The sequence below is a fragment of the Puntigrus tetrazona genome, chromosome 4 (genome assembly GCF_018831695.1).
Source record: "Puntigrus tetrazona isolate hp1 chromosome 4, ASM1883169v1, whole genome shotgun sequence".
Classification (NCBI taxonomy): domain Eukaryota; kingdom Metazoa; phylum Chordata; class Actinopteri; order Cypriniformes; family Cyprinidae; genus Puntigrus; species Puntigrus tetrazona.
In genome coordinates, this window is record NC_056702.1 from 3521694 (window position 1) to 3534429 (window position 12736).

The following is a 12736-nucleotide window of genomic DNA, read 5'->3' on the forward strand; positions in this document are numbered from 1 at the left end:
CAGCACAGCTTTACAATCTTCAGATCAGCGCTTGTTCTGTTCAGTCAAGACAGAAATAAACATATTATTATACATAGACTTATTGCATGACTAAAAATATAAAAATACATTAAGAAGATAAATCAAATTCCTAAACTGCATAAAAATATTGCAGAGTGTATATTAAGCAATGCTGTTCCTTGAATAATCTTTGAGTTTAATCCGGTTTTCTCCCCAGTTTGCACACACTGCGATTCAAAACGATTTATAATATCAATGCATCAATGCTGTCTCTAAACTGACTTGTAAGGCAGTTTAGAAACACTAAATCATAGATAACAATCTAACTCTTAACACTCCGGATTTATTTAGACTACTGACAAAGTTCGGCAGTCTTTGCTATTGCTTACAGCTGGACTACACTTTTAAGAGACACAAACTGCACGATTCAGTGTTATTCAATGTCAAAATAAATAAATTGCAATTTAAGATGATAAAGTTCATGCAGCAACTGATTCATTTGATATTCTGAAGTTCTGACCGGTTGAGCAGGAAAAAAACTTCATGGAAGGTTGTGATAAACTCTTACAAAACAGTGTGTGTGAACACATTGCTAGCTGTCCAATAACAAACCTACTAAAATCACCTGGGGTAAAGACCTAATCAAAAATCACCCTTAAGGCATATCTTGCGCACACACACACATAGAAACAATCACAGACTTTCAAAGTATTATATAAAGGTACTCACAGGTGACTTCGTTTCAGTTTTGTATGCAATTGAGCTGAAATATGTGCTGTTAAAAAGACATTTTAACACCAAAATAATCTGCAGGAGCAGCTCGTGTTGTCGCTGCTGTGCCCGTCATCAAGCAGCCGAGGAAGTCAAGCTGAATGAAAGCCCGGGTGCGCCGCCTTGTGGAGCGGAGAGGAAGTGATGCGCATTAAAAGGAAAATCATTTTTAGCGACGAAAAAAAAGTTACTGTGACAATATAAAAATTTCGCATTTTAGCAGAAATAATATCTTAGATCACTAAGCTGAGTAAAAAAATCACAATACATTATACAGCAATACATCAGTATTACATTAACACACTTATTTTTATTACACATTTTTATCTGCCCAAGCCAAAATAAAGCATTTAATTTATTTTTGGTTCAAAACTGTGTCCCTCTAGAAAAGGACAAAACTTTAGAACAATCTAAAATATGGTAATTGGTATAAATATGGTAAAAATGGTAATTATATTTTATATGTTGGTCGTAAGAAAGTGTGCGAAGAGCATTACCAAGCACTGGTTATGTGGACAAGATAATGTACCAAATGTAAATTTTCCCTTTTGCAATTTGCCTAAAAGATGGCTTTTGGTTACAAACAAATGACAACTAATTCATCTCAAAACAACACAACATGATTATAAAAAAATATACAGAGCATAACACTGACATCCTTTGATATTTTAATGACTTCATTGCTTGTTTAATATTGCTAATTACATAGCTTGAGTGAATAGGACACATTCAACTACACTGTAAGAAATTTGTGCTAAAAATAATTAAGTGTATGCATTATATATTAAAATATTATGGTATTACATTTTATTTATTTAATAGGGAATTCATTTACATGTTTAACAGTTTTAATCTCATTAAAATTACAATTTCATTAAAACAAAAATAAATTATTCAGTATGTCAGTTACATTTTCTTGCTGGCTTTTTTTTCTGGGAAACTTCCTGGAAGACTTCTCCATCTTTTTGAGTTTTCCAAGTCAGAGAGAACGGTCTGCTAATGTACAGCTTCTTCTCAATCTATGAGATTCAAATGAATGTAAACACAGAGAATCAATAGTAATACCATCAGCCAGAAGATGTTTGCAGAAAAATGCAGCTTGTCGTTACTCCTGCCACTGCTGACCTCCTCTGAGAGTTTACTCATGGTCCTGGGATCATTTGGGTCAAACATGGGGTCGGTCTGCACCTCAATCCTCAACAGGACCCTAACTCTTGTATCTGAGCGCTGGACAGGCTCTCCAGATGTGGAAAAGGACTCTAAAGAGCAGTGTGGAAGATGAACAATTACATATTTATATAATCTATATAAATCATTACAATAATTCGATATATATTATTTTATGTTTTTAATATATATTACGTTTTTAAATATTTTAAAATTAGTGCTGTCAAATGATTAATCACATCCACATTAAATGCTTTTGTTTACATAATATATGTGTACTGTGTATATTTATTATGTATATATCAACATACACACACACACACACGTATGTATATATTTAAGAAAATGTGTAATGTTTGTATAAGAGTTATATTTATATATAATATAAATTATGTTAATATAAATCTATACATGGAAATAATAAATATAGACATTACACACACTTATATTATATAAACTGTTATTTTTATACATTTGATTGGCACTCACCACTACAAATGACTCCAGCATCATGCAGGTGATCAAGGCTGTAGTGCTGCCAGTGATCTATGTTACACTCTATTAGTGAAGACTCATTTCCAGAACAATCAACAGAATCCATCCATACTGGACCAGATCCCTGTCCAAAATAAGCACCACCTTTCACCTCTATAACATCTCCACAGCCCAGTTCTCTGCAAACCACTGCAGCGTCTGTTAGATTCCAGCCATCATCTGACACGGTTCCCCACTGACCGTCATGAAGAACCTCCACTCGTCCAGAACAAAGACTATTACCATGAACCAGCCTGACAGGGACTTATAACCACACCAATGAAAAGAACAAAAACATGAAAAAACTATGAAATATTTAGCAAAAATTAAAAGATACAGTATGTCTTTTACTATATATATACATTGTATAATGCTTACTGTCATTACTTTTGTGAACAGTGCTTTGGAAATATTATATGCAAGCACACTTTTATAAAAAACTAATAAAATAATAACCTTTTCATGTCTTTCTTTTAGCATACATATCAGTGCATCTGAAAATGTGCATTGATGTTTTTATTGATGAATATGTATATATATTCCATTTAATCTGTAATGCAATGCAAATGCATTACATAAAATAATATTATTTTAGTTTATATTTTAGGCTGTTTTTTCAAGCATGCAAGATAAGCAAATTACAAAACAAGCATCATATATTACCACTTATAAGAGCTTTTCGGATGTTTATATAAAGATCTTTCATTTTAACTTGAATTGACAATTTGCAACTCACGGCCACACATGACTCCGGCATGACTGGCAAAAGAACATTGAGTTCTCCATCCCTGAAACGCACAGGTGCTCAAAGCTGCCTCTTCTCCAGTGCAGTTCACATTGTTCATCCATACTTGTCCTGATGTAGCTCCAAAATAAGCACCAAATGTTATTACTTTAATGTTCCCACAGCCCATCTCTTTACATACCACTGCTCCATCTGATACACCCCAGTCATCATCACACACGGTTCCCCATTGTCCATTGTGGAAAACCTCCACTCTTCCAGAACAAGCATCAATGCCTTCTGCCAGCCTTAAAACAGCTGATCGCCATGCAGGAGAAAACAAAAGAAGTGGCATGCCATTACAATCATATTGATTGTTGTTTACAAAAAAATATAAGAAGTTAATTTCTGCCACGGAATTACAAAAAACATAAGATAATTGCAACTTTTAGACTTTTTTATTCTGTACTTTTTCTTTTAATTCTGAGTTTATATCTCACAATTTAGATTTTTTTATTTTCAGATTAGTGAGTATTAGTATCAAGTTGTAATTATAGAAAAGATTCTGACCTTATTTTTTTATCTAAATTCTGAATTGAAATCCCACAATTCTTTTTTCTAAAATCTAACAATTATTTTTTTCTTAGAACTGCGGTTTCTATCTCGTAATTCTTTTCCCTCAGAATTGCAGGAAAAAAAATCTGACTTGTGAGACAACATCTTGCCGTTTGTAGTCCATGGCAGAAACAAGCTTTTATAAAAAGCCTTCTTTCAGCAGTTCACTTACGCTGACAGACGACTCCAACATCCTCTGAATGATCGCAGTCATTTACTCCCCATTCATAGTGTTCACATTTGCTCAATGCATACTCATTTCCAAAACAGTATACACCATCCATCCATATTTGTCCTGAAACTTGTCCAAAATAAGAAAAACTCTTTGCCTCAATAACACCCCCACAGCCCACCTCTCTACACACCACTGCAGCTTGAGACAGATCCCAGTCATCATCACACACGGTTCCCCATGTTCCATTGTAAAGAACCTCCACCCGTCCAGAACAAGAGTTGATGCCACCCACCAGCCTGGTTCTGGCTGATAAGACAGACAAGAAAATAACATGTCAACTCTGAACACATGATATGTAGTTAAATATTCTGTAAAAGGCTTTGTACTCACGCTGACAGATGACTCCAGCATACAAGTCATGTAGGCACTCCATTACATCCCATTTGTTTCCTCCACCCACTGGACATTCTGACAGCGACGACTCATTCCCAAAACATTTCACCTTAGTCAACAATATTTGTTCTGGACTTTCCCCAAAATAATCGGCTAACTTTACCTCTTTCGCTTCCCCACATCCCAATTCCCTACACACGACATTGGCGTCTAACAAATCCCAGCCATCGTAACACACTGTTCCCCATATTTCATGACGGAAAACCTGCACTCTTCCTGAACAGGAGCTGCTGCCGTCAACTAGCCTGACTGGAGAGGATTCGCCTGGAGTGGAGTTTCCCAGAACTGCACGGGAGAAAAAAACCTTTAAGAATCACAAGTATAACATGCTGCATTTGTTCAATAAAATTAAGATAAGCTCTCACTTTGAAAAAAAATGAGCCATGTTGTACAGAGCAGCTCTGCAAGGAANTTGAAATGTATTGTATGATTTTTATCTAATTTCAAAAACTATAATAAATAAAAATCAAATTGATCATTTATAATAATACTTACATTACACCTTTAGAAAGTCATTGTATTAAAACAGATGACTTTAACTTTGGTTAAAATTGTTTATGAAAAGATATAACACATGACATACATTATGAACAATTAAGATTATGAAATTAAAATACATAAAGGCTTAGGTAAGACGTTCCCAAAAATTGCTATTTTATACTTCCTTTATAAATTCATGAATATAAATAAAAAATGGACCACTGTTTGACATTAAAAAGCCTGTCAAAAGTGTCAAAATTTACTTATTACCTCTATATGTTTACATTTTGCCTACATAGCCTATAAGGATAATACAAATCAATACAATTCTATTTTATGCATGAAATTGTATTTAGAATGAATCATACCTTAGAAGCAATAAATGGAACAAATGAATACACATTTACTTTTAACAATTTAGTAGACAAATAGTAATAGTACATTAAAGATAAATAGTTACAAATATGACTAAGGGGTTAAACCTTTTGAAGTGTCCCATGGATGCGGCTGTCTTCTTTCTGAATATGAAATATAAGTATGTAAGTTGGAGATTTTTAGTACATTTCTCTAGAGGTACATCCTCCAGCACCTGACTCCACCCTACAGATGACTCTGACAAACACACTTTTTTAGTAATTTTAAAGAGTTAAAAAGTAATTTAAAAGAGTAATTTTTTTCAGCACATATACAACAGGTGTAAAAGTCAGCAAACTGAAGAAAGCATGAGCCATGCAAGGCATGACATAAAAACATTTAGTCATAAAAGAAACTATAAGGGATTGATCACAATAGTTATAGCCTCTGTCTCTGAGATTTTATCATTCTTAACTTGTTATTTTCATTCATAAAGCTGGGTTTTAAGGGGCACCAATTTAAGGTCATTGTTATTGTTTGGAACAGACCACACTGTTTAGTATTCCCAAAAAGTTGTCCAAACTTTTGCTCTTGCAAGCAAATAACATGCTGTTTATTTTTCCAATTTAGTTTGGTAGTTCAAATGAGCTTTTCCTGCCTAATTACTTTGACAGGCCCCATTAGCAGGATGCAAACTGTAAATATTTTGAATATTTACCTTTCACAAGCAATCCTGGATTCTTTATGACCACAAAAGTACCATAATAAGACTTCAGTTTCTATGCGTTCTAAGACATTCCAGATCTTAAATTAAAATTTGGCTGTAATTATTCACTGTTGACACTTTACTATGTTTTTGAACTGGGATAGGACGTTTTTTTCTGCTAAATACAATGCACGTGTCTGTCTCAGTTCATTACCCATTGCAAATGGTTTACAAAACTTTTCTGACTCACCAGATGCATTTATGTCATGGATGTTTTTTTTTTTTTTTAACTAAGTAATTATCTAAATATGGTAAAATAGCATGCACCATATCTACATTATTTTCAAGTATAAGGGGTTTTTTTTCTGTAAAACAAGATAATTGGGACCAGAAAGACTACAACATCCAGAAACATAATTGTTTAATCACACATTATTCATGTTTATTATGCAATTATATAAATTAAGCAAATGGATTTGCGTTCATTGAAATTACCATTAAACATATTGCTATTATATATTCATTTATTTAGCCTCAGACAAGTTTATATATACAATATTGGCTATATCAAGTTATATTTTACAATATATATTACATTTATATTTAGCAAGTTAGAATGTGACACAATGATACTTCATCATCAACTACATGGATACATAAAATATTATTGTATGTGGAAATATATGCAAGATAATTATTAATTTCACTCAAAATGTAGCACTCAATGCCCTAGTGTTTGCTTGTTTTCTCCTCCTTTTTCCAGAAATGACCTGAGGAACAACAGCATTGCATATTTTTATTGTGGAAAATATTAAATTAAAGAAAAAATCTTTAGTTTTTTAAAGATAAAATAGAAATTTTACCAATTTGTTATGGTGCAGCTCCTGTTCTCTTATGAAAGATTTTTCCATCGTCCTGAGTTCTCAGTGAGAAAGTCTCATTAATATGCAGCCTCTTCCTAATCTATGAGATTCAAATGAATGTAAAAACAGCACACTAACTGATTAGCCAGTAGATGACAGCAAAAAGTAGTAAAAAGATACAGCTCAATGTCACTCTTTTTACTGCTCTCACCTCCTCTGAAAGTTTATTTAAGATTCCAGCTGAATTTGGGTTGACTTGAAGGTTAGCCTTCACTTCCACCCTCAACATGAATTTAACAGCTGAGTAGATATGACAAAGTTAGATTTCTTGCTCAAATGCACCAGTATAGCTATAGGTTATCAAGACCATTCCTTTTAAATCCTATATGTCAAAAAAGTTTGTTATACCAGTATATTTGAGTATGAAATTTCATGGACATTTTGGGTATTTTCTGGTACTAAAATCAGTGTCTCCATGAATAAAACACATTGCTGCATTACCTCACTTACTAAAATGAAAACATCGGCACTTACATCCACAAATGACTCCAGCATCGTTCTCATGGCCACATCTGTTTGGAGTTGCATTATGTGAACAGCTCATCAATGCAGGCTCACTCCCAAAACAGTTTACATTATTCATCCAAACTGTTCCTGTGCCCTTTCCAAAGTAGGCAGCACTCTTTACTTCTAAAACGTTCCCACAGCCCAGTTGTGTACAAACCACTGCTGCATCTAATGCATCCCAGGCATCATCACACACTGTTCCCCACTGACCGGCACGAAAAACTTCAACTCGTCCAGAACAGGGGTTGGTGCTGTTGACCAGCCTAACGTTATCTATCACACACACGGAATAAGAAAAGTTCACCATAAAGCACATATACAAACATTTCAGTATATATTTACTACATCATATTAAAGGTTTGCTCTCACCCTTACAGATGACTCCTGCATCTTTGTCATGTCCACAGCTGACTCTTCCCCATCCACTTGATTCACACTCTCTTAGTCTTGAATCAGTGTTAGAACATTGTAAATCACTAATCCATACAGGTCCTGATCCCTGACCGAAATAAGCAGCGCTCTTGGCCTCGATCACATCTCCACAGCCCATCTCTCTACACACCACTGCAGCGTCTGTTAGATCCCAGTTATTATCACACACTGTTCCCCATGTTCCATTATAAAGAACCTCCACTCGTCCAGAACAAGAGTTATGTCCATTGATGAGCCTGAGAGAAGCTAACAGCCACATAAATCAAAGTAAAATAAACACATTAGACTTTCCTAAACATCACTTACCCTCAGACCACCCGAGGTGTAACAGGTTCTTTGTCAGAACCAATTTAGATATCACTTGCTCGCCAGTGGATATGCTGCAGTGAATGGGTGCCATCAGAATGAGAGTCCAAACAGCTGATAAAACATCACAATAATCCACAAGTAATCCACACCACACCAGTCCATCAATTTACATCTTGATAAACAAAAAGCTGCATGTTTTTGACATTGTATTGCATTCTTTTGTACAAAAAATGTCTCTATATCAGAAGAGAAATATGCACAAACCATGCAGCATTTGCAAGTGAAAACAGTTCTAAACAAATTGTTGGTGCATTTTAAGAGAGGATGGACTTTTTCAATCAAGGAAGTGATATTATGGGTTCTGGAGTCACATCTTGCCAGATGCAACAGTTTAATGACAGATTTGTTGTTTATTAGCTTTTTTACAAACATGCATTCCATTAGATGTTAATTGATGGACAGTGGTGTGAGTTACTTGTGGATTATGTAATGTTTTAGAAACTGTTTAGCCTTTAATTCTGAAGGCAATTCACTGCAGAGAAACCATTGTTGAGTAAGTGATGTAATGCAAAAAAAAATGAAAGAGAGAGTGTAGAAAATCAGTGGATTGCACTCACGGTCACAGATGACTCCGGCATCCCTTGAATGGTCATTAATTTCCGTTTTAAGTAATTCACAATCAATAAGCATGGTCTCATTTCCAAAACAGTTTATACCAAATATTTGTCCGACACCTTGTCCAAAGTATGCACCACCTTTTGCCTCTATAGCATCTCCACATCCCATTTGTCTACACCCAACTGCAGCATCTGTTAGACCCCAGCCATCATCAAACACTGTTAACCACTGACTGTAAAGAAAAACCTCCACTCGTCCAGAACAAGAGGTGATGCCATTCACCAATCTGATGTTAACTAATGGCCACAAAAACATGTGTGTTACAAGTGAACAATATACAGTTAATTATGTTGATTTTGTGTGCAAGATTTTGTACTCACGTTGACAGGTGACTCCAGCATCCTTCTCATGTCCACAGTCGCTCTGTCCCCATCCCAGGGAATTGCAGTTTCTTAGAGTAGAGGAACTGCCACACTGTACATTACTTAGCCATACAGGTCCAGATCCTTGTCCAAAATAAGCACCACTCTTTGCTTGTATAGCATCCCCACAGCCAAGTTCTTTACACACTACTGCAGCGTCTGATGGATCCCAGCCATTATCACATACTGTTCCCCACCGGTCATCAAAAAAAACTTCAACTCGTCCAGAACAAGAGTTAGAGCCATTCACAAGTTTAACAAGAGCTAATGGCCGGACAGATGAAACATAAAAAAAAGAGCTGTTAAAACATGGAGGATAGTTTACTTAAATACAGAATCTTTATTCTAGTTCTTCCCCTACAAATTCAATGTGTTGTCTTGGTAGCCTAGAGTTAAATGATAACAAAGTTTTTAATTTTTGGGTTAACTAATATTCATTTACAATATTCTTTTAGTATTCTTATATAGACCAACTTACATTGACAGATTACTCCAACATCCTTGTAATGGACATTGTTAGATTCTAATCTGTTGGACTGACAGGCTGCGAGGGTGAGCTCATTTCCAATGCAGTTGACATTATCCAACCATATTATACCCCCACCGGCTCCGAAAAAAGCAGCGCTCTTTGCTGCTATAGCATTTCCACATCCCATCTCCCTACACACCACTGCAGCGTCTGTTAGATCCCAATTATTATCACATACTGTTCCCCACTCATTGTATCCACTGCGATTATAGAAAATTTCCACTCTTCCAGAACAAGCACTGAAGCCATTTTCTAACATAATTCTGCCTGAATAACAATGTAATGAGAGCTGTTGTTAGTGGATTATATTGTATGCAGTTATATAAACTGTAGTTTTATAAAAAAAAAAAAAAGAGACTTGTGACTCAATAAATATTCTGGGTTATTTTTTTACAACAATATTACTATGCACAGCATTTGTGGCTTGATGTAAATTAACCAAATTATATCCACTGGAATTAAGTGCCATTTAAATTGCCATTACTTATTTATTTATTAAACTGAATAATTCATACAAGTGCTTGAAATATAAGCAACAAAAATGTATGCTTGATGTGCCATGAACAAAGGAGTTAAAATAATTAGTTCTGTGGTAATCAACATGCACCCTTAATGTTGTGTGTAAAAGTTTTTATACTCACGTTGACAGGCGACTGCAACATCCTTCTCATGTCCGCATGAGTTTTTTGCCCATCCCTGTAAATTACATTGTCTCAGAGTTGATTCGGTGTTAGAACATTGTACATCACTTAGCCATACCGGTCCTGATCCCTGCCCAAAAAACCCACTGATCCTTAGGTCAAAAACATTCCCACAGCCCATTTCTTTACATATCACTGCAGCATCTGAATAATCCCAGCCGCTATCGCACACTGTTCCCCACTGATCATCATTGAGAACCTCTACTCGTCCAGAACAGAAGTGACTGCCATTCACCAATCTGACAAGGGCTAATGTCCACATAGAGCAGAATCAGAAAGAATCATTATTGCACTCATACAGCAACATCAAATGAAAATATATATTAAATGAAATACCAGCAACTTACAGCGACAGATGACTCCAGCATCCTTTGAATGGTCACAGTTAAACTGTCCCGGTTTCTTAGAGCTGCAACTGCTCAACGTAGACTCAGTTCCAACACAGTTAATTTCGCTCAAAAATATGTTTGCCCCACCTTGTCCAAAAAAAGCACCACTCTTTGCCTCAAAAGCATCCCCGCAGCCCATCTCTCTACAAACCACCTTTGCATCTGACAGATTCCAGCCATTATCACACACTGTTCCCCACTGATTGTTATAGAAAACCTCCAATCTTCCAGAAAGAGTTATTACCATACGTCAGTATGACTGATTCGGATGAACCTGAAATGGTATTGTAGAATTTCATGTTAGAGAAAAAATATAAAGAATTAAAAACACTGGCATTTTCTTTAAAAATATGCTGTATTGTGTTAGTAGTGCTACTTACTCAAAGAGAATGAGACACATGGAGCAGAGCATTGTTGCTTGACACTAAATATATGAACACCACGGGATTTGTCTGGGAAATTACAAACAATTTCCACTTCCACAAATCTAAAAAAGATAACATTAAAGTTGGAAGCAGTAAGAAGTACAAAAATAGATTCTATTATGTATTAAAATCTATATGCACTAAAAACTGAAATTTTAAAAAGCACCTGCAATGTTCACTCCTGCTTTTGTTTTTCTGTCCCTAAATTTGCGGGTCCACTCTTGTTAAAGAACATAATTAGAATGAAGCATATTTAAATATTGAGGCTGCCTCCTTCTCCATGTTAGGTCAAGGTTGAGGTTTGTTATATCTGTCTGGCATTGGTTCCTCCCACTGTCAAAACACCTTTTTATTACATCCAAGATTGTGAAGTCAATTGTGTCTCACATATGAGCATGACATTGAAAAGCAAATGCATTTAAGGACATCACTGCATTCCTGAAGCAAACATAATACACATATTCCTTTGAAATTTAACATATAGGTTAGTCATTGTAAATGCAACTGGCATGTCTGAAATGAAGAGTGTTTCTCATGCCTTGTGCTGCTTTAAATACCATTCAAATGGGATCTTAAATATCTTAGATTTGCTTTACTAAGTAAGTAACTTTGCATTCAGTCTTAAATTTGACCACTAATCCCTCATGGTCCCAGGTCTTAGTATAACAAGTATAGCACTTTTGTCTGTCCTTTTACCAACAATTTACATAGAAAGGCCATTTTTTTTCATTCTTATCATTATAGTCTTTATGATAATTAAGGTCTGATTTAATTATCAAATTTGTATTTAACTTATGACCACTGAGACCTCAAAATTGCATTCTATTCAAAAGAGTTCAGCTATTATTGTGGTGTCTGTTGTGTTGCTTATGAAGAGATTAATGTATTACCTGCTAATAACCTTTTGTTTTTTATCCCAGAAAGGTATTTCAAACAAAGAGTAAGATTTTTCCTCAGCAAAAACGGCTAGAGCGGAAACATGGCTGCGAGTCTATGCATCTCTCTTTACAATAACAATTAGCAATTTAAACTGTATTTCAGTATTTAAATAAAAAAGTGACTGTTGTAAAATAAGCACAGTTGCAGATTTTTTTTTACTTTTTTTTAACCGTGTAGCCTATTTGCCTTCAATATTACTGAGGCATATCCAGTGTGAAATCCATAGCTCACACTAATCAGCTTTGAATATTATTCAAATAACATTTGAATAATTGAAGGGTTTTAAAACAACTTACTTTGCTGGATGAATAATTCAAAGTACTTGTAAACGGATGTCCTCTGAATAGTGTGTGTGAAGGGTCATGTGTTATATTGTGCGCTTTGTGGATGCAGTGTGTGGTGTAGATGTCTGTGAGGGCAGAGAGACGCCAGTGATCTTTTAAGCTGTCCTCACTATCCTCTGAAGGGTCTTGTGATCCGATTCACTGCAATTCCCAAACCAGGCAGTGATGCAGCTGCACAGGACGCTCTCAATGGTCCCTCTATAAACATAGTCAGGATGG

At 35.3% G+C, this 12736-nt stretch overlaps 3 protein-coding genes across 4 annotated transcripts; all 3 read right to left on the reverse strand.

Annotated features, from left to right (window-relative positions):
- Positions 1-4620, reverse strand: LOC122342400 (scavenger receptor cysteine-rich domain-containing group B protein-like). Its single transcript, XM_043236172.1, has 6 exons — positions 3984-4620; positions 3209-3514; positions 2428-2736; positions 1897-2030; positions 730-1790; positions 1-36 (listed from the first exon to the last, which is right to left on the reverse strand). The coding sequence occupies exons 1-5, from the start codon at positions 4093-4095 to the stop codon at positions 1674-1676; spliced, it is 978 nt and encodes a 325-aa protein (XP_043092107.1). The 5' UTR covers positions 4096-4620; the 3' UTR covers positions 1-36; positions 730-1673.
- Positions 4621-6341: 1721 nt separating this feature from the next.
- LOC122342399 (deleted in malignant brain tumors 1 protein-like) lies at positions 6342-9448 on the reverse strand. Of its 2 annotated transcripts, XM_043236171.1 has the most exons (7): positions 9149-9448; positions 8768-9064; positions 7779-8087; positions 7377-7682; positions 7054-7142; positions 6843-6942; positions 6342-6749 (listed from the first exon to the last, which is right to left on the reverse strand). In XM_043236171.1, the coding sequence occupies exons 2-6, from the start codon at positions 8934-8936 to the stop codon at positions 6850-6852; spliced, it is 966 nt and encodes a 321-aa protein (XP_043092106.1). In that variant the 5' UTR covers positions 8937-9064; positions 9149-9448; the 3' UTR covers positions 6342-6749; positions 6843-6849. The 2 variants fall into 2 exon arrangements, with proteins under 2 accessions (XP_043092106.1, XP_043092105.1); XM_043236170.1 differs by having other exon boundaries at positions 8768-9448.
- Positions 9449-9520: 72 nt separating this feature from the next.
- On the reverse strand, positions 9521-11056 carry LOC122342818 (deleted in malignant brain tumors 1 protein-like). Its single transcript, XM_043236951.1, has 3 exons — positions 10768-11056; positions 10361-10669; positions 9521-9986 (listed from the first exon to the last, which is right to left on the reverse strand). The coding sequence occupies exons 1-3, from the start codon at positions 11054-11056 to the stop codon at positions 9625-9627; spliced, it is 960 nt and encodes a 319-aa protein (XP_043092886.1). The 3' UTR covers positions 9521-9624.
- Positions 11057-12736: the final 1680 nt, after the last annotated feature.